This window comes from Ambystoma mexicanum, chromosome 4q (genome assembly GCF_040938575.1).
Source record: "Ambystoma mexicanum isolate Mex_15411 chromosome 4q, UKY_AmexF1_1, whole genome shotgun sequence".
Classification (NCBI taxonomy): domain Eukaryota; kingdom Metazoa; phylum Chordata; class Amphibia; order Caudata; family Ambystomatidae; genus Ambystoma; species Ambystoma mexicanum.
Window position 1 is genome coordinate 887,677,213 of NC_090928.1, and position 21,931 is coordinate 887,699,143.

Genomic DNA, 21,931 nt, shown 5'->3' on the forward strand with positions numbered 1-21,931 from the left:
GGAGCGCGGGCGAGGGAGAGCCGCGGACACCTGTTACGGGGTCCAAGAAGATCGGAGGAGTGAAGAGACTTTTGACGGGGCCGGCAGAGGGGGTTAGCTGGTAGCCGGTGGTACGGACAAGTGCGCCCGTGGCACTGCGTGGGTGTCCCGGCTGCCCCCTCGCCCCTGCTGTACCAGTGTGTGGAGCGCCGCGGGCTCTGGGGCTCCTGAGAGGAGCCGATCGAGCGGCGGGGCTGGGGAGAGGGGAGACGGGGATGTTGGAGGTTGGTGTCTGTGGCCCGGCGCCTCCTCCCCCCCCCGCATACAGTGGGCTGCCTGTAGGCCCCAGAGGGACACCTGAAAGCGGTAGGGGCTGAAGCATAGGAGCCCAACTAGAGTGGAACAGCGGGCGGGAGCAGCTCGCCCCCCGGATTGCAGGCAAGGAGCAGTGGCGCCGTGGTCTGCAGCGCTAGCCTGTGGAGATAGGCTTGGAGAAGGAGGCCTGGCGCCGCTGTTCCCGGACCCTGACGGCAGCCAGAGGCGAGAGTGTGAACCCGGTCCCGAGTGGTGGCAGGGATGGGTGAGAAGGCTGTGGGCTCCTGGTCTGGATTGTGGTCCTGAACTCTGAGGAGGCCGTGTGGGGGAGAGGCGGTGCTTCAAAGGAGAAAGTGCACTGGAGGAAGTGGAGCTCTGTCCCAGAGAAGTGAGGGGGATTCGTGTGCCACCATTTCCCTGCCTCCCCCCGCCATGGTGAAGCGGGGCTGGTCTCAATACCGGCGAGAGTTCTTGAAGGAGGGGTATCCCGCAGTGGTGGGAATTCTGCGCTCAGACCCGGTGAGCACAACTGGGGTTTGGTGCTACTGCTGACCTAGAGGCGCTACCCAACAGGAATATAAGAGACGCTCAGGGGAGTGGGCGCCGTGCGACATGGCCGCAAAACCTACAGGTAAAGGAGGAAGAGTGGGCCAATCCTCAGGAGACACATTGGGAACGCTTACTGCCATTTGGCCGGCGCACGGCCCGAAGGAGGGCCGGGGTCTGCCACAGGAGTCTTCAGGGAGGACGCACGATACGAAGGACACGGAGGAACAGCCCGGGATGTCTAGACAGGAATTTCTGGGTGAGCTGCACACCCTGCAATCGAACTTGGCCAAAACTTTTCAAGACCAGTTTCAGTTGATGCGAGCGGACCTAAATGAAGCCTTAGGGGAAATTAAGCAGGACCTGAGGCAACTAGGTGAAAGGACAGACTCTTTGGGGAAGGCCCTCCAAGAGGTTGAGGAAGAAAACACAGCCCAAAGTGAGGCCATTGAGAGGTTGGATGTGGCAACACGGAATCTGGAAATTCAGATGCAAGATCTGGAAAATCGATCCCGAAGGGTCAATATTAGGGTGAAAGCGCTGCCGGAAACCGTGCTCGATAAAGATTTGAGGGCGGTGGTGCAAGGCATATTTGCGGAGCTCCTGAACGAAGAACACCCGGAGAAGGTCGAACTAGACCGAGTACATAGAACTGGCCGAGTGCCTAATGGACAAATGATGAGACCCCAAGATGTTCTGGCAGCGTTTGCCAGATATGCCCAAAAGGAGGCAGTACTTCGAGCAGCTCGGCAGCGGGAGCCTGTTAGGTACAACGGGCACCAAATTGCATTGTTTCAGGACCTAGCGGGTAGTACGCTCACAAAAAGAAGGCAAATGGGCCCGCTTCTGAAAGTGCTAAAAGAGAAGGATATTAGATACAAATGGACATTCCCGTTTGGCATCGTGTTTGAGTGGGACGGAGCCCAGAAATGCATCACGTCCCTCCAGGAAGGAGCTGACCTTCTCCAATTGGATCTGGAAGAGACCCCCTCGAGCTTGAGTGTGCAAGGGGCCAATGCACGCCCCGGGAGGAAGCCCTGGGTATGGTCCATGGTGGGCGAGAAAAGGAGAAGGGGAGGCAGGGAAGGCAAGAAGCTGAGAAAGTCACAGCCGAACGAGGATCAAGATAGCACCCCAACTGCCTCATGAACTTGGTTCGTAGTAAGGGGGAGGTGGGCCCCAAAAAGGAGACTTGAGCTGTTGGGTTGTCGGAGGAGCGACCATTTTGGAAACAGAAAGGGCGGTCATGCCCGAGTTGGGAGGGGGGCGAATGCGGGGAGGGGAGAGCCTTCCAGGGAGGGTGGGGGGGAAAGAGGGAGGGAGGAGGGAGTGACTCGGGGGGGGGGGGGGGGGAACAAGCCATTCATCAAGGGGTGGGCAAGGTGGACAGGAGGTTATGGTGAGATTCAAGTTATAACTCTGACCTCTTAAGTGGTTAACACATAATGTGAGGGGGCTGAACTCCCCTTTAAAGAGGAAAAAGCTGGAGCAATGTACGAGAAAGGTGAGACCCGATATCATGGGGCTACAAGAAACGCACCTTTTACTCAAGGACCAGGGTCGGTTGAAGCTACGGGGGTTCGAGAAGATTCTACATGCCTCAGGCCCCAGTAAAGCACGAGGGGTAGCGCTAGCCACAAGAAGTTCAGTGGATTTTAGAGTGCAAACTATTATTAGGGACAAGGAAGGAAGGTTTATAGTGGTGAAGGGAAGATACCAGGAGGCCCCTTATACAATTGCAGTGGTGTATGCCCCCAATACGGGCCAGGAGCAGTTTGTTACGGATCTTGAAAGCTTTAGAAGACCAACCGTGGGGGCAGGTAGTGATCTTGGGAGATCTGAATATCGTTTGGGATAGAGAGAGAGAGATCGGAATGGTACTCGCGTGGGAGGAGGGGGAGCAGTGATGTCAGCGGGATTGAAGGAGAGGTTTAGGGAGCTGGGGCTAAGGGATGTCTGGAGGGAGCTAAAGGGAGAGGAGGAGGGTTACACCTTCCTATCTGGGGTCCACGGGTCACAATCTAGAATAGACTACATATGGGTCTCGGCGTATCTAGTGGGAGCTATTCGGGAAGTCGCTACGGGGCCGATTGGGATAGCGTCTCGGCTGTCTTTAACCTGGGTAGGAGGGTGAGGGGGATATGGAGCTGGAAATTCCCAAGGGCGGTCCTGAGGAATCCGGTGATACGGGGGGACATCGAAGAGAAAATCCAGGCTTTTTTTGCAGTTAACAGAAAAGAGGACACTGGTGAGGGGGTTAGGTGGGATGCTTTTAAAGCTACTATAAGGGGTGATCTAATTGCGGCAACTGCCTTTCACGCGAAGCAATTGAGGGCTTTGGAGACCCGACTGGAGTCGGAGGTAGAGGCAGCCAGACAGGCAGCGGGCATGGTTCCCTCTCGGGCGGCCATGCGGGCTTATAGGAAGGCGCTGGGGCAGTTAGAACTGCTGCGAACTAAAGAGGCGGAGGGGGCATTACTGGCAGTGAGACAGAAATTCTATGCTAAGGCGAACAAAGCGGGTACGTTGTTGGCGAGGCTTCTGAGGGGTAGGAGGGTGAGGAATTCTATCACAGCGTTAAAGGTGGGCTCCGGGGAAAGGGTAACAAAGAGGGAGGAAGTTCAGGAAGCCTTGGCAGAGTACTATGACTCTCTGTATGCGTCCCAGAATCCCTGTAGCGAAAAGCAGGTAAGGTTCTTGCAGTCGGTACAGTTAAGGGGAATTGATAGGGAGATGCAGGCAGACCTCAACCGGGAAATTACGGAAGAGGAAGTTCGAGGGGTAATCGGAGCCCTCCCTACAAATAAGGCCCAGGGGCCTGATGGCTTTACCGCAGCATTTTACAAGCTGTTTGTCACGCAGTTGGCCCTTCTATTGACCTCTTTATTTAATTTGTTCCGGCAGTCGGGTAGAATAGCCCCATCCATGGAGGAAGCGAAAGTGACCCTGGTCTTAAAACCAAATAAAGACCCAGAGGAGAGAGCGGCCTACCGACCCATTGCATTAATTAATACAGATGCCAAGATTTACACAAAAATATTAGCTCATAGATTGGAGGGTATTCTCCCTTTACTGATACACCCCGATCAGGCAGGCTTTGTTAAAGGCCGACAAACGGCTGACATCATCAGGAGGGTGGCCCATTTAGTCGAAAAGGTGCAGAGAATGGACATTCCCGCGGTATTGGTGGCGCTTGATGCGGAAAAAGCTTTTGACCGCGTGGAGTGGCCGTTCTTGTTCCGGGTTATGGAAAAGATGGGCATACGGGGGGAATTCATGACTATGGTGAAAGCGAATTACCGAGACCCATCCATCAGAATAATGGTAAACGAGGTTGCTTCTAGAAGGGTCCTCCTACAGCGGGGGACGAAACAGGGCTGTCCGCTGTCCCCACTCCTCTATGCGATTTACTTAGAACCTTTGCTGCAAGCGATAAGAGAAGCAGAGGTGATTCAGGGTATCCCGTTTGGGGGGGGGGACAACAGAAGGTGGCTGCTTTTGCAGATGACATGCTACTAATCCTCACGGCCCCGAAAGAATCGCTCCTAGCGGGCATAGCCTTGCTGGAACAATTTGGGGAGGCATCAGGGTTAAAAATCAACTCCACCAAGTCGGAAGTCTTAAATCTAACTTTAAGGGGGAGGGAACGGGAGGAGATCAAAGGGGGCACTCGCCTTCTCTGGAGCCCGGGTGGGATAACATACTTGGGGGTACGCATCACTGCTAAACTGGAGGTGTGGTATGCTGCAAACTTCCCCCCTCTTCTTGAAATAATTAAGAGGGACTACTAAAAATGGAGGGGCCTGCGGGCCTCATGGTTTGGGCGGGTCGCGGCGGTCAAGATGGTGGCGCTTCCGCGGTTGCTGTACCTCTTTCAGGCGATCCCACAGCCTGTCCCCGTCAGCTTCTTTAAGAAATTGGGGATTTTAACCAAGGACTTTATTTGGGAACGTAGGAGGCCTAGAGTGAGCGGTGGCCTATTAATGGCCCCCAGGAGTGCAGGAGGCTTAGCGCTACCACACTTTAGACGCTATTACGAGGCTACTCAGCTTCGGATCATTAGAGAGTGGCTGCAGGCCGAAGAGGCTCAGGAAAATAAACTTTGGGTGAAAATGGATAGGGCAGTGGCCCATCGTAACTTATCAGAAGTGTTGTGGTTGCCTAAAGAGCGTAGACCACGCCACCTTTATGAGAGTACAATAACCAAGCTAATAGCAGATACCTGGGATAACATGGTGAGCACCAAGGGCATCACTTCGTACCCATCCCCATTTACCCCCCTCTTTGATGATGGGGACTTTACCCCTGGCTTGGAGAAAGGGGCGTTTAAGAGCTGGTTGGAGGGAGGATGTGGGAAGCTTTGTGATCTGTTTAGAGGCGGGGACCTGCTAACCTTTATAGAATGTAAACGGGAATTCGCAATACAAGAGAGGGAAAGGCTGAGATACGCACAGTTGAGACATTGGGCGCTTCAACCAGAGGTCAAGAGGGCGGCTACTAGAGCCCCAAGGCGATTTGAGGCTTTTTTATTTTCTAACAATGGAAAGAAGGGCCTCATTTCTAACCTTTATAGGATTTTGAATGATGCTCATACTGATCCTCGGTGGCCCTATATGCAGAAATGGGAGCAGATACTTGGTAGAGACATCAGCATGGAGGAACGGGGAGACTGTGGAGGAGGTTACCCAAACTGGCAAAAGCGACCCAACTACAAGAGGCATGGTTTAAGGTTCTAGTCGGGTGGCATTATACTCCTGCCCGGCTTCATAGGCTGTTTCCCACAAGATCGGGGGACTGTTGGAGGGGGTGTGGCCAGGTGGGAACGGCAGATCACATTTGGTGGAAATGCCCCAAAATCAAGCCCTTTTGGGAGGAGGTCCAGAGGGCGCAAAGTCTGGTTTTTGGCACGTGAGATAAACGAACTCCGGTACAGATCCTATTGTGCCTTCGGGACCCCATGGAGGGAGGGGAAATCAGGGGAAGGGAAAAAGCGGAGGTAATTTTGATCCTTGCGGCTATGATCTTAATAGCCCAGAGGTGGAAAAGCCCGGATATTCCTGTGGGTCCCGATTGGTTTTGCAAAATTTGGGAGATCGCTGCATTGGAATGGGCGTCCTATGCGATGGAGGACAAATTACAGGACTTTGCCGCAGACTGGGGGGAGGTTATGGACTTTCTCAAGGATGACTACCGAGTGATGTGGTGCCCGCAACGCCTCAGACTGTTGGAGTTACAGTGGTGGAGGTGGAGGAACTGTCCAGTCTTAAGAAGTTTTAATTTGTTGAAGGCTCTTTTCTGTTCCCGGTTTTTGAGGAGTGGGTGGGTGGGGAGAGGGAGGGGTTTCTCTATCTGACCTTGATTTGTTGTAAAATTCAATAAAAAGAGTTAAGAAAAAAAAAAAGAAAAAAAAACTGAAATAATACGTTGTTCACTCTGAAATCTCATCATGGGGATAATGCTTCTTTGCATATGTTATTTGATGAGTTTTTTGGCATCTCTTCTACTAGGATCTGCTCACATCAGAGCGAAGCAGATGGGAAAAAGCTGTAGCCCTCTATGGGAAGGAAGCTGCGCACTTTCATCAGAGACTAGAAAAAATACATGAGCGATACCTTGAAAGCTTGGAGACTTCGGTGGTAAGTAGAAAAGCAGTGATACCTAGACCAAATCCATTGCAGTGAAGGTACAGTTGTATACTTCACAGAAGTAGAATGTCTACAGTTCTTATGCCCTATCCACAGTCTTATGGTGAGATTTAAAAGAAATAAGGATTGTCAAAACCAAATAGGGTTTGGCTGTCATATATGAAGCGCATACTCGAACACCCTAATATTGCTGTCACAGGTTGTTTGAGATGCCAATTTTTTGTCTTGCCGCTTTTTATAAAATTGATAATGGCGCCAATATGTGTTACACATGCCAAATTGTTTTGTGTAGTGTCCTGTTTTTGTAGACGTACTTCTCGATTAGTGTTGGAAGCACTCTTCTTCGTCTGCTTTATGATCTCGCATGGCTGCTTTTGAATTTATCCTCTTTAACTGTTGGTCATGTTTGTCCTATGGGTAAAATCAATTTAACCTTGAGGTATCCATGGTATGGTAAATATGTCTTTCAACATTGTGAATGAAATCTGTTAAACTGAAGTAGTTTATTTTTAGGAGTTCGTTTGAGATAGAATCCACTGTGCAGTTTCAGTTGGTTGGCCACAATGTATAGCTTGAGAAAGGCTAATCTATACTTATTGCATATTATGGTCAATTAGTGTTGATGTTGTTTAGCCATTGATGTAAAACACATAGACTGTCACCCTGCCAGATCACAAACACATCAATGTATATTTTTCACATCTTAATTCTGGATCCAAAAGGATTGGCTGCATCATATATAGGAAAGTTCTCAAAGTCAGCCATATACAAATTGCCAAATCTGGAGCCAGGATGGCGCCCAACCATGCCCCTTTAATTTGCATATAAAGGTGATCTTTAAGGAAAGATATGTTTGTGCTTCAGCTATATGTGCATACTCAGCATTGAATGCAGTTGGCATTAGATAGTGCAAATGATGGGTGTCCAGATATCACCTGATCACTCATAACCCCTAATCTTTTGGATAATTGTTTAGAGAGCTTCAATATCAAAAGATAGGCATAGCTCTTTCACAGATATATCCAAATCATCAGGTGTTTTTTTAAAAAAAAAATATTTTATTATTTCAACAAACAACACTGCAAACATTACAACTTTGTTGTAGACATCATATTATTGCTCTCCTCTGTCCTCCCACCTCCCACCCCACAAACTTAAGCCGTCATATCTGTGCCACCACCTTGGGCATCTACAGGTGACTCGGTTATTGCCAACACCTCCCGATTTTCCGCATCCTGATCCACCTGGTGGGGATTTGCCATTGAGGCCACCAGCTGTCTCCAGGCTATCAGGGGGCCTACCTCTTCCTCTCCCCCACTCGTGACTGCTTCATACCAGACCGTGGTTTCTGCTTTGGCCCATTTCAGGAGGTCTGCCCACCACACCTCCACTCTAGGCCTGTGGGCAGCTTTCCAGCTCATCGCAATTCTGCGTTTGGCCAAAATATAAGCCACGTCTTTCATTTTACTGATATGTTTTAAGTTACGTGGCCTAGGGAAACTCCCCAGCATGCATGCCCAAGCAGTCCCCACGTCCAGCACCACCCCCCGGCTGGCCAATCTCGTTTGCAAGCCCAGAACATGTGTAACAACCCAGCCTCTTCCTCTCCACACATGGGGCATTTCTGTATGTTCGAGCCACCAAACCTGACTATTCTGCCGGGGGTCAAGTAAGCTCTGTGGGTGACATACAGCTGGATCTGCTGAAGTCTTGCGTTCAGGGGCACCTTCTTATGGTACCTTTGGGCTCTGTCCCACTGTCCCTCTGTCATGGGTTCTCCCACCTCCTCCTCCCAGTCAAGTCTCAATTGAAGCAACTCCTTCCCCGCTTTTGCGCTCAAGAGCCCATATATCCAAGATATTTCGTGCCCACCCTCCGAAACATCATACATCATTTCTACAGAGGCGTCAGGTTCTTCCGCCAGCACCGTCTCAGGCCACCTCCCCTTCACCCGTTTCATAATCCTGGTGTAGGTGATGTACTTGTATTGGCCCCTATGTACCCCCGTCTCCTCCACCAGCCTCTCGAATTCCACCGCCTCCCCCTCCTGCCATATGTCCCCCAGAGTGGCCAGGCCTACCGGTTCCCAGTATCCGCGGACCCCTTTGATCAGCTCGGAGTCTTCCCCACATAATGCCACCAACGGGACCTGCTGAGAGAGCGGGCCCGGGTCACCCACCGTTCTCCATGCGCTACGCCAGACCTCCCAACCCAGCACCAACAGTCTCCCCATCCCTGCCACTTTCGTTTTATGCAACCACACCGTTTCTTTTGAAAAGTATGGGGGGTGACTCCCTGTAGGAGCCTGGTCTCCGCCGATTCTTCTTCTGACAGCCATCTCGCCACATATGATAACTGTCCCGCCAACTAATATAATTCAAAATTCGGCAGGTTTATGCCCCCCTTGTCGCACAAGTTTTTTAATTTCCACAGGGCCGCACTATTTCTGGAATTGTGCCATATGAAGCCCCTGCGCAGGCTATGGAGCTTGAAAAAAAGCTTTTGGGGAGCAGATACGGTATGTTTGTGAAGAAATGCAGCAGTCTGGGCAAGACCACCATTTTGAGCAGCGCTGCCCTTCCCATCATGGCCAGGGGTAGTGTGGCCCAAAATACCATGCTATTTCTTATGCCTGCAACAGCCTCCTCTGTATTGTGTTTGTGTTCTGCTTCTAACTTGTGGTATATGTTTATGCCTAAGTATCTGAACGTCTCTGTCTGCCAGGGTATTTGTAAAATGGGCAGGTTTTTTAGTGGAACATTTTTGTACCTTCACAGGGGGAATACGCTGGACTTCCCGGGGTTCACCAATATGCCCGAGAGGGCGGCATAGCGGTCCATCACCTCCAACACATATTGCAAGTTCTCCTCCGGGAAGCGCAGATAGAGGAGCATGTCATCTGCATACAGTGATATTAGATGTGTGTTCCCTGTAGTGCGCAACCCCACCTCCCCATATCGCTGCCTGAGGCAAATAGCTAATGGTTCCAATGCAAGTATATATAACATAGGCGACCAGGGACATCCCTGTCTAGTCCCTCTACTAAATTGCCATTTATCTGAAATTATAGCGCCTGTCCTGACTCTTGCCATCGGGGAGCTATATAACATCTTGACCCATCTAATATATCCCGGTCCTATCCTGTATCCTTTCAGGGTCGCTATCAACCATGGCCACCTCACTGAGTCAAATGCCTTGACCGCATCCAATGACACTATGGCCAACTCGCCCGGGTCATTCTCTATTTGGTCCATGATATGGTGCAGCCTCCTGTGATTGTCAGTGATATTCCTGCCTGGAACATAGCCTGTCTGGTCTGGATGTATTAATTTACCAATTACCCGCTTCAATCTATTTGCCAGCACCGCCGTGAGTATTTTGCTATCTTGGTTAACATTGATAGCAGCCTATATGATCCACAGTCCACATTCGGCTTCCCCGATTTCAAGAGTGGGATGATCACTGCCTCTCGGAGAGACTCTGGCAGCTCCCCCTATTCGTAAGCCTCATTGAAAGTGGCCAGAAGCGGTTGGAGTAACTCTTGCTTGTACGCTTTGTAGAATTCGCTAGGTAATCCATCCGACCCAGGCGCTTTGCGCGTGGGCAAGTGCTCCAGTTCGTCTAAGGTGATTGGGGCTTCCAGGTCCGCCCTCTCTAAGTCGTCTAAGGTGGGTAGCCCAATATCTTCAATTGTTTCCAGAATCTCCTGGCCCATATCTTCTCCCACGTCCTCATACAAACATTTATAGTATTTGTGGAACTCCTCATTTATCCCCTCTTGGGTATTGCGGATCTGGCCATCCGCATCCCTAACTTCTCTAATCCCCTGCCGGGGTGTCTCATTTTTGTATAACCAGGCCAGTCGTCTGCCGGGTGTGTCTCCTCCCGCATGTTGCCTCTCAATATATTTCTTATAATTTAGCTTACATAATCTATCCCAGAGTTCGTGGCCAGCCTTTTGCAAATCTCTCATCTTGGCACTGTCCTCTCGGGTGGTTTCCCCTTTTCACGTCAGGTCCTCCAGCTCCCTTCCAGTATCCTGTAATTTTTGTTCTATTCCACCTTGGAGCCCTTTAGATTTTGATATGGCTACCCCTCGCACCACCACCTTAAATGCCTCCCATACTGTTCCCCTAGATCTTACGCTTCCTGTATTTATATCAAAATATTCCTCTATGGCCTCCCTCAGGTCTTCCCGGAATCCCGGATCCTGCAAGGCCTCCTCTCTGAGTCTCCACGTCGAGATACGAGCTCTGGGGGGGTGGTGTCGCCATTCCAGGACCAATGGTGAATGGTCTGACAGTACTCTAGCTTTATATTCTGCACCCACCATTTCTCCCGCTTTCTCGGCAGAGGCGAACATTTAATCTAGCCTAGTATGTAGATCATGTGGCGCGGCATAGTGCGAGTATTGCCTGTCCTGAGGGTGTAGCCGCCTCCACACATCCTCCAGACCAAGCTCTACCAACAGTGTCCCCAACGCTTTGGCCGCTGGCCCTGGTTTCGGTGTCCTGCTGTCTGACCTGTCCATCCCGGAGTCCAGGGTGCAGTTGAAGTCACCTCCCCACAGTATTGCACCACCCAGCAGGGGGCTAATCCTGCTATACAGGGACCGGAAATAGGCTGTAGTATCATGGTTGGGGACGTACAAGTTTATGATGCTCACTTCTCTGTTTTCGAGGAGTCCCACCACCACCACCATTCTGCCCTCCGAGTCTGTTGTCGACCGAAGCAACTGAAAGGGCACGTGCTGTGCCACCCATGTCACCACCCGCCTCGCATATGCCGAATATGTGGCTCCTGTAACGCTACCCTTCCATTTCCTCTTCACTACCTCTAGTTTCTCTTCTCTGTGAGGTGGGTTTCCTGTAGCAGTGCTACATCCACCCACATCCTCTTCAGCTACATCATTATTTTTTTGCGCTTCAAATAACTGTTAAGGCCCCGCACATTCCAGGTCACTACTTTGAGGTTACCCGATGCCATTGTTACACTGTCCGCTCAGATCCCTCCCCTTCCTGTATCCTCTTCGGTGGCTCGTAATCCGGCTCTTTCCCCTCCCTCCCTCCCAACTTCCCCAACTTTGCCCCACTGCACACAACTCTTCCCCACCCACTCCCTACCCAACCCCAACAATTGCCCAGCTCCATCCCTGGATCTCAGGCCCACCCGCGTCTGGTCCTGTCTCGTGACTCCGAATGCAAGGACCCCGCGGGGCTTAGTAGTGACCTAACTAAGCGTAACGCTATGGGGGTTCAAGGGTCGTTTCCCCGGAGCTCCCACTCATATGATTGGGATTATTCAGTTCAACCGGATCTTACATAAATATACTGTCTAGGCAGCACCATCCCAGAGTCTCATTCAGTGCTATATTCTAGTCCCAGTGTCTTGCGCTCTGTCACCAAAGGTGCCACAGCCACATGTTACTTATCTTCGTCAGCTGCGGTCCGGATACTCCTGGGGGCGACTCTGCATGTCTAGCCAGTCCATAGCGTCCTCTGGCATTTCAAAAAACAAAGTTTTGTTCTTGTGGAACACCTTCAGCTTGGCCGGGTAGAGCAGCATGTATCTCTGACCTGTTTCTCTCAGTCTTCTTTTCACCGCTCCGAAGTTCATTCTGCTGCGCTGTACCTGCAGGGTATACTGTGGGTATGCAGTGATTTTGGAGGGCCCCCTCTCCATCGTTCCGCCCTTCCGGAAGAATTCAAGTATCTTTTCCCGATCTCGGTAATTCAGAATTTTAGCGATCACTGGCCTGAGAGGGGCCCCTAGGGGTGGTATTCTAGTCAATGTCCTGTGCGCTCTTTCCATAGCAAACCCCTGGGTCAGGGCCCACCCAGTTATCTCCTGCAGCAACATGGTTTCCACAAATTCTGTTGGGTTCGGCCCTTCCATTCCTTCTGGCAGACCAACTATACGGATGTTGTTGCGTCTAGCACGTCCTTCCGCTTCCTCCGCTCTATTCTCCAGGTTGCCTACTTGCTGCACCGGGGCATGTATTTCCGATCTGTGGGTGGCGCAGTCTGCGGTGTTTAGGGCCATATCCTTCTCCAGATTTCCAGTGCGCTCCGCAAGCGATCTCACATCTTGCCTAAGCAAATTCACATCCTCCTGGACCGCTCCAACCTTAAGAACTAATGCCACTTTCAGTTTGTTCATAGCCAGACGCAGTTTGGTCTCCCAAGCAACTTTAAGGTCCGCAATTGCCGCCAGCACCTCCTGGATAGTGCCCGGGGCCTCCTCCATCACAGTGGTGGTTTTGTCCTTGCTCCAGGCTCCCTCCGCCCCTGGAGATGTCTTTGGATAAGCCTCCAACGTGGGCTGCTTGCTCTTCAGTCTTACTATTTTATCCGACATTATGCTGTATCGCCTGTGTATGTGTTGGCGCAGCCGCCTCTATTGCGAGGGTCCACTTGGTGTAGTGCTGTTCCGGAGGCTAGGGCTTGATAACCTTGTTGGGGGACCTCCCCTGCTGCACTCTAGGAATGGGCTGTGTCCTCCCACGTATGTGCGCCCACTTGTTACCGTTCAGCTGGCCTTCTGGTGGCCGGAAGCTTCTGCTCTTCATACCCCTTACTGCGCCAGGGTCTGTCCGCGCCTCACAGCCTTCAGGCTCACCGCCATGTCTCTGGCTTCATTGTGCAGCCCAGTATCTGTATTAGCACTATCTCGCCTCACTCATAGGTAGCTTGCTCTCGTGCAGGCAGCTTATGTGTGTTGTGCCTTGGCAAAATGCGCACGGCTCCTGAGATGCAGCATCTTTATTCCTACTATTGTTAGTTTAATAATTAAGTGTTTTTTTTTATTTTAACTAAGATTCCCCTTCCCAGAGGGTCCCCCAGAGAGTCATGCCACCAAAAATCCAGTCGCAGCTCCGAGCGGGGGGGGGGGGAGTCCTGTGCGGCGCCCGTCTCCGGAGTCACCTCCGCCGCTTCTTTTCACTGCCGTGCGCCTCCGAGAGGCCCAGCCAGGCACCACCCTCAGGGTGCACTCTCCATTCGGCCGGGCCGCTACGTCCGGGGAAACTATCCCCCTTGTTCTTTCTGCACCTCTCGCCGGTGCGCTCCAGTCGGGCACTGCTCTGTAGGGTCTCCGCAGGGGGGCTCTCCCGTATGTATCTGCCTTCACAGGGGCTGGCACCCATGACTCGCACGGCCCACCTGGCTCACACCCCGCGTGAGCTCTTCATAACTGAGCTTTCCGCTGGCAGGCGCCCGCGCCCTGCAGGCACCACTACAGCTGCCGTTTCTTCAAAGCGCCCACCGCCCGCGACACTGTCTGGCGCGTGCTGCTTCCAGACACGGCCTCTCACTGCCCACCGCACCCCGGCCAGGGCTAGCACTCCGTTTCTCATGCGGCCCCCTCAGCTTTATCCCAGCGGAGGCTCCGCAATCCGATGTGAATACGTTTAGGGCCGCCTCCGACCCCGCTCGCGGTGTGGGCTATGTAGCCCAGGGTGATTCACCACCTCCTTCCACTGTGTTTCCCCGGCGATGAAGTCCGGGGTCCTCTGCCATCCGGCTGCAGCTTCCAACGTCGGCACTTACCACCTCAGTCCGACCGGCCGCTTCCAGCCAGGCTCAGCGCCGGTCATTCGCTGCTGAGGTATATAATTGCAGCACAGCCACAGCGGATGCCCCTGCAGGGCCAGCCATCTCTATCCGCGGCTCTGATGTTCCGGTCAGTTTATGACCCTTTGTGTGCCGTCGCCATTTTGGTTGCCCACAGTTTCGGGCGCTGGGCTTACTCCTTTCGCCCGACGCTCCCCTTAATCACTGCCGATCCGCCTCGCACTGCATACAGTGTGTGCCCTGGACCTTCATGCGTCTCCGGGTGTGCCGCCAGTCTGCTATATCGCCTGCATTCTCCCTTAATTCAAAGGATCAGTAAAGGATCAGCGGGAGCCCCGGAAAGATGCGTCCCTTCACGTAGCCATCAAGCCACGCCCCCCCATCATCAACAAAGTTGATCACATCTGTGGAATCCCTTACATAAAATGGCATCTCTATGACAAATTATTTAAATGAAACATCAGCAATATAAAAGCTGAAATGTTAGGAAATTCCGACATAGATCCAGCCACTTGTCTCTGTTAATCCAATCCCTCTCATGGGCCTTCATTGTTAACTATTAATTTCTACCTCTAACCATTTCATGAGATTAGGGTGTAATTTCTCATAATGCTTTGTGTAGGAGTTGTATTACTCCTTCAGACTTCTCGTGGTCATCCACAACCCTTTATCTCCATGTTTTATTGTAAACTTCATATCGGATTTTAAGGAATTCAGTCCCTTTCTTTCTCTTTAGAGTTGTTGTTAAAACTATAATTAAGTTTTTAAATGCTTCCTCCACTACACTCATAACCTAATTTTCAAAAGTTAGTATTTTAGATGCTATAGAAATAGGGGAAGGGTTAAAGGTCAAAGGACGTTTAAGCCCTTTTGTACTGAAGGGAGTATAGTTGAAATTATTGATTGATAAATGTTTTAGACATATGGTTCAGAAAAATCGGCTAAGTTCAATTTCTGTATTGAATTGTTGTTCCAACTCATTAAGCACAACTCAAACATTCATTAAGCGCAGTACTCCCATTATTTGTAAGTATTTAGATATATTTACAATGGGTTTTACAAACTTTAAAATGCCTTTGAACGAATAAAAGAAATGTTGAAAAATTCCTGTGTGCCTTTCGATTTGAGAGGACCAAAATAAATATAGACGGAAATGTCTGAAAAATAAATACCATAACACTGGGAGAGTTATAAAGAAAAGCATAGAGTCCAACACTTTTTAGATTTTCAGTATTCACATTAAGAGTTTCCCACTTTGTAGTTGCATTCAGGCTCCTCATGCTTCTCTCATGGCTGCTTCATCATAGCTCAGCAGCAAATGGATCATCCAGCATTTCCTGGCTGGCGAACCTGCTATTACTGTCTTTCAACTGCGCCCATACAACCACTTCATTAATGTATGATTTGAAGGTTTTCCTACAGCAACTACTTTCAACGTCTCACAGCCTTTACAGATCCCAATCAAGGTGAAAGAATCAGAATAACAAATGGTTAACTGAATTCATTATGAGCTTGAATTCATTATTCAGCTTGTTTTGCTTTTCTGTTGAACAGCCCATTACGGTATATGTATTTTGCACCATTGAGATGTTATCCATGATGGCAAAGCATATATCAAGGAGCTACTCTGGCCATCCCTTCAAGCATGCATTATGTCTAACACAGCCTACATCACCTACAAAACAGTCACAACAAAAACACCTATCTACCTGGCTGAGAAACCCAACATGTCCGCGGCCAGCGTGTCACCAGAAGTCACATCATTGCCTAGTTTTAAAGAAACAACTGTCAGAAGAAACGAAAAGGAAACCAGCATTTTTCATGCTCTGCACCTTGTCTCTAAATCAAGTTTCCAACTTCGCTAAAACGAGCCATCTCTATCCAAAGCCTTCCTCTGCAAAGAACATCTCGCCAGTCAGTGATCACTCCACCAAACCGATATTCTCCCCCTCTGGAGCTGACATCCCTTCCCCTTGCTCCTCTATTCATACCAGGTCCTCTGCAGTCCCTGCATCCTTACTTGTAACTCCTTGAATGCATCCCCTGTACAGTGCTCTTTTGCTTCCTAGCTAGGTTCACACTGTATAGGAATCTCATGCCTATGTCCTTCACAGGAAAAGGAAGACTGTTTTAATCTATTGTGAAAGCATTATCCGTAAGCAATAATGCACACTAGTGCTTGAAAGCTTTCTATGCAGTCCTTGAGGGTATTTATCATAGCAGCTACGTTTATGCAATCCCACAATATATATTTGCCTATTAAAATCTCATTTGCCCAGCATGTTCTTTCTAAATGGTAAGGTATGATGTTGCCATAATTACTCTTTGCACCCCTCCCCTAGGTAGACCTCTGTAGACTTAAACAGCACATGTGAAGTAAAGCACATGGTACAGGGCAATACGATGCTTTTCAGTCTGATATGCATAACCCACTATGGAGAAACTCATGAGAGTCTGGGGTATTGATCTGCTGGGGCCTGGCATAGCAGCATGCATTGGCAGCTTGAAGAGGGCAGACTACACTGATGGAGTGGCCAGACTTCAAAGCAAAGCATTTTCCGTGAAGATGAAATCAGTTTCCTTTGAGACTCTGAACACCATTCAATGTTTTAAATGTGATTTTATGTTCTTACCCCATGTTTGTGATCCAGCACTTGATCCCCTATTTTCAGATGTGCCACTTTCACATGACGCTTTAAATCTGGGTGTGTATTCACTTTGCTCTTTTTTGCTTGTTCAGTCTTTTTGTTTGAGCCAAAACTGGTGGTCTTGGTGGATGTCAGTTTGGGCAATCTTGTGTGTGATTTCCATAACAATATGGATTCTGCAGGACATTTTCTTATGGTGCTGTTGTACAATATTATCTGATTAAAGGTAATGCGTTGTATTAAATAATACAATATGTGAATGATGTTTTACACTGAAAAGTAAATAATGAATGTTTAATAGACATAACAAAGTGAAATTGAATTCAACAGTCATTTTTCTCTACCAAAAGTTACTGTTTTGTAGGGTTTAATGAAACAAAAAATGAAATGTAATTTAAATGTGCTTCTGCATGTTTTTCTGCTATGTGAAAGAGAACATGGTGAAATGTGTGATTTGATTTTTAATGGTCTATAAGGAAATTATACTTGGGACGTTTATTGCAAATCACATGAGAGATCAAGTTATAGCTAGGTGCTCACTAACATTGTTTGATTGCCATTTTAAGTAAAAATGGCCGCAATAGAACATTTTCTTGTTGAAAGCTTTGACAAGATCTACTTCTCAAAACATACATATCTCGTCCAGAAGGGATGTGACCTAGCAGTTCGGGCTGGACTGGCCCTTTGGGGGAGGAACCAGGCCTAATTTGCATATGGACATTCCCCTTCTGTAATGGTTTGGCAGGCTGAAAAACGATGGTCTTGAGCGTTGCCGTGGTTATGATTAATTCAAAACCTTCCAGACATCACCTTTTTGTTTTGCCAAAGTGGCAGTGGGAAATACATTAATAGTTATAATTTCAGTCCATTTGTCTCCCTGTCAAACTGGATATAGTCTGGATTCAACAGAAACCTGCGACTCATATGCATATAAAGATATCTTGAAATTATGCATATAGTGGCAGAAATATTCGCTAGCTTCAGATTCAGAATATTCTTATGAATCTGAATATGCTATGTTTTCCAAGATCACATGACCATGTAATGAAATATTTGAAATAAATAATAATGCTAGTTCAGTATTGGTTTTACTCCAGCAGAGTGGACTACTTTGCTGGGGGGAGAAAGTGAAGTGTGTCAGGTCAGAAGAAGGACGCAAACATGGTGATGCCATTTCCAAAAAGTATTTATTAAATAATCAGAATAAGGATTATCTTTCCTATGTGGGTGTTCCCTACCTATATAAATAACAAAGGTGCTTTTCAGTCGTTGGGAAATGTCAAAATAATGAATAAGCCAGCTGTCCAAAACTAATTCTATGACAAGACAGGAGGCTTGCATTATGCTTATCTTTCTTTAATACCGCCATATCAGCATTTTAAAACTTTCAACTTTAACTTTTTTGTTTTCGTTTTTCTTACATGCTTCTTGGAAAAAAACAAAGCAACAAGTTACAAGTTTTATACTTTTTAAATCGAATCAACAAGGCTTCAGGAACCACTCTTCCCATAATCCTGAGGCCCTTTGTAGTCCTGACCTCTACCCCCACACCAATCAGTCACCAGATAGGAGTATAAACACAGCTTTCCCTAGGTCCATTCCTCTTTCTTTTTGCTGCCATACTGAGATAAGTTTTATGTCTCATGTTTATATTCTTGTCAGTTAGCATTGCTTAGTATAATAAGTCTTTCAAGATTGTGGGTTATATCAATCCTATTTAAATGATAGTCCAAAAGTGTTGTATGGATAAATGTTAAGGGTTTGGTTTAACAGCGTTTCTACCGTCTATTAGAAGGCGTGCGCGTGCGTATTACCGGTAGTTTTCGCTCCAATTATACTCGTAACGCGTTTCAGTACGAGCGGGAGGAGGAGAGGCGGGGCGGAGCCACGGGCAAAGCCGCTCGCTTTTGGCGGCCGTCCCGCTCTCCTCAGGCGGGTGCGGGGACTTCGCCCGCGACCAGCGAGCGAAGACTCTAGGACCCTGTAGCCTCCTCTATACGTGTGTAAGCGGAGGCGGCTCGCGCCGCCGAACATGCGAGGCCTTAAGACCCAGCGAGGTTGGTCCTGCCTCACAACGTTCCCGGCATGCTCCACGCTCCCCTAACGCTCGTTTTCACGCGTACTATTAGCGAAACAGAGCGGAGGTTCGGGCGATTCACTGCTTGAGGAGAAATTTATTTTAAAAAAAATAGATTACAATATCGTGGCATGAACTGCAGAACGTGATACCATTTCACAGGCAAGCTAGAAAGGCACAGATTGCACAGGAGGCAACTCTGATTCAGAGCCTTATTTTTCGGCTGATTCCTAAGAAATTAGCACTGCTAAACAATATCCAATGGCTCACTCATCGCACCCTGGAGATTCCCAGTCCACCACACCAGAGTGGAGTGAACAAGAGTGGGAGGAAGAGCCCACTTGGCAAGACACAGATTTATCCCTGAGCTTCAAGAGGGTGCTAGGAGATTCACTTTCACAAGCTGTCTCCCAAGGGGTGCAACCTTTGACAGAAAGGTTGGAAATGCTGGAAGCATGCGTGGCTGAGCAGCGGGAGCAGCTGACAGCCAGTAAAAGACGGGCAGACAGCCCTGGGGAAGGGACATCAGCCGTACACCCTCAGAAGATGGTTGAAAGTAAAGGGTGTAAAAAAGCCCGGAAGAGCGCAGATTCTTTAACCCCCTCGGACACAAGAGATGACACAGAGCGACCCAGTCACCAGATTGAAAGAAGCATTTCTAGCAACATTAGCGGATGGCCATAACAGACCCCCTGCCCCAGGGGTGGGCAATTCAGGGGATTATGAAGAGGGATATGCCCCCGACGACGAAGGCAGAGATTAAGAGAATTTTCCTCAGCCAATTCCTCAAAATGCTCCCGAGGAAGAAGATAACATAGTTGATATGTTTGACCCAGAGACCATCAGGCACCCTAGGTCATCTTATTGGGTGCCTTCACCCAGAGTGGCATTATACATGTCACAGCACATCAGGAAGCCACTGGACAGAGAGGTTCGATCCCGCATGCGATCGGAGTGTCCACGCCCAGAGTTGCCAGGGAAGCTAGCGGATACACCAGACCTAGACTCAAAAATGGTCACATTTGTTACCAAATCTGCGCAAGACGTCAGGAAAGGCATCGATCGTGCGTGGAAAGGGTGTCAAGGCAAGCTGTTGGATTCGGCAGGTCCACTGGCTAAAATTATGGACCTTGTGGAAAAATCAAAAGACACTGGTACTCCAGTAGATATTCAAGCCCTAGGTAACTGGGCTCAAAGGGCAGTGTGCCTGTTGGGTAACGCCAACTGCACAATTTCGTCAGAACGGAGAAGAGGCATCCTCCTAAAGATCGACAATAAGCTCAGTGATTTAGCCACTTATGAAGCAGGTGAGGGGGCCAAAGGGCTTCTTTTTGGGGAAGCTTTCGCAAATGAGATGTCTCAATTTGTTGGTACATACTCCGCCCTCGAGAGAGCCCAGAGCTCTATAAAGAAGATATTTCCAGGACGCGTTTTATCTGGGACCGGACGATTCAGAGGTCGTTCGTCTGGTCGCTACAACTACCAAAGAAGACCTGAGGGCCCGCGTGCGTAATACTGGGAAGGTCGTCAGCAAGACACCTTTTTCCCGGACAGAGGAAGATATCAAAGAGGCTGCAGAGGAAGAGGTTTGTTCCGTCAGCCCGGCGCAACAGGCGGTGAGTACACCAAATGTTCCTATCAGAGGCAGGACTCTCCGTTTTCTGAGAGAATGGCAGGCTTTGTCAAGCGATGCTTGGGTTTTACAAGCAGTAGCAGGTCTTCATCTAGTTTTCATAGGCAGTCCAAGACAGGACAGGGAGCCTGGGCCCATTTACATGCCACTAGAAGAGAAAGAGCTTTTGCACAGCGAACTAAACAAATTAGTAGAGAAAAACGCAATAGAGCACGAGAGCATAGAGGGTCAGGTTTTTTTCAGCAATATGTTCCTAGTGCGCAGAGGGGAAAAGATTTGTCCAGTCATAAATCTAAAAGAATTAAACGGTTGGCTGGAGTACAACCATTTCAAGATGGAGGGCATTCATCTCCTCCGAGACTTACTGCGTTCCAGAGATTGGCTAGCTCGGCTAGACCTCAAGGACGCTTATCTAGTGATTCCGATAGCGGCAGCCTTTCGGAAGTACCTACAGTTCCGATGGGAAGGAGAGATTTGGCGGTTTACATGCCTGCCATTCGGGCTGGCGTCAGCACCTTGGGCGTTCACGAAAGTGATGAAGCCAGTAGCTGCAGCTATCAGGGAGAGAGGTATTCGTATGATTATTTATCTGGACGATATCCTGGTGATGGGGTCCAGCAAAGAGACCCTCACGAGAGACGTACAGTGGATCTTCCAGTTCCTATCATCTCTGGGATTCCTAGTAAATTTAGAGAAGTCCCAATTAGCACCAGTTCAGAAATTGGAATTTTTAGGCTTCACCAAAGATACCGTGAAAGAGACTGTAGAGCTTCCAGGGCACAAAGTAAGAGCGATAAAGAAAGAGCTCAGGACAGTGATTGCAAAGCGAGCTATTTCGCTTCGGAATCTGGCCAGAATAGTGGGTCTGCTTGCAGCCTCCATTCAGGCCATTTTCCCGGGGCCGTTACATTATCGAGCATTACAAAGGCTCAAAATCAAACATCTCCGCGGAGGCTTGAGATATCATCAGCCCCGTGAACCTAGACCAAGAAGCCATGACAGAGCTGCATTGGTGGCTAGAGAACATGGAAGCCTGGAACGGACGAGCGATTTTCGGAGATTTTCCAGAACTGACCATAGAGTCAGACGCAAGCAGGTCAGGTTGGGGAGCCAGGTGCGAACATATTCAGACAGGCGGGAAGTGGTCCAGCGAAGAATTGAGTCTCCACATAAATTGTCTAGAACTTCTAGCAGGCTCCTTCGCGGTCCGAGCGTTCACGAAGGACAAAATAAGATGTTACGTTTTGCTCAAGATGGACAACATCTCAGCAGTCCGCTACATCAACAAATTGGGGGGAACGAGATCCAGAATGTTAGCGGAATTAGCGAAAGATTTCTGGCATTATTGCCTTCGGAACAACATTACGGTAACTGCAGAATATCTTCCAGGGAGCCAGAACAGTATAGCAGACTGGAACTCTCGGTATCTTGTAGACCCCAGCGATTGGAAGCTACACCCTCTAATTTTCAAGCGTCTCCGAGACATATGGGGACCCCTAGACATAGATCTATTTGCG

The 21,931-nt window shown here is 49.2% G+C and overlaps 1 protein-coding gene across 3 annotated transcripts in view; it reads left to right on the forward strand.

Moving 5' to 3' along the window:
• Nucleotides 1–21,931, forward strand: part of PREPL (prolyl endopeptidase like) — a 915,395-nt gene that overhangs the window by 111,579 nt on the left and 781,885 nt on the right. For 2 of the 3 annotated variants that reach the window (XM_069608452.1, XM_069608451.1), the window contains exon 3: nt 6,348–6,476. In XM_069608452.1, coding sequence (XP_069464553.1) covers nt 6,348–6,476 — 129 coding nt within the window. Of the gene's footprint in view, nt 1–6,347; nt 6,477–21,931 lie in introns of those variants that run through there. The other variant, XM_069608454.1, reaches the window with a different exon arrangement.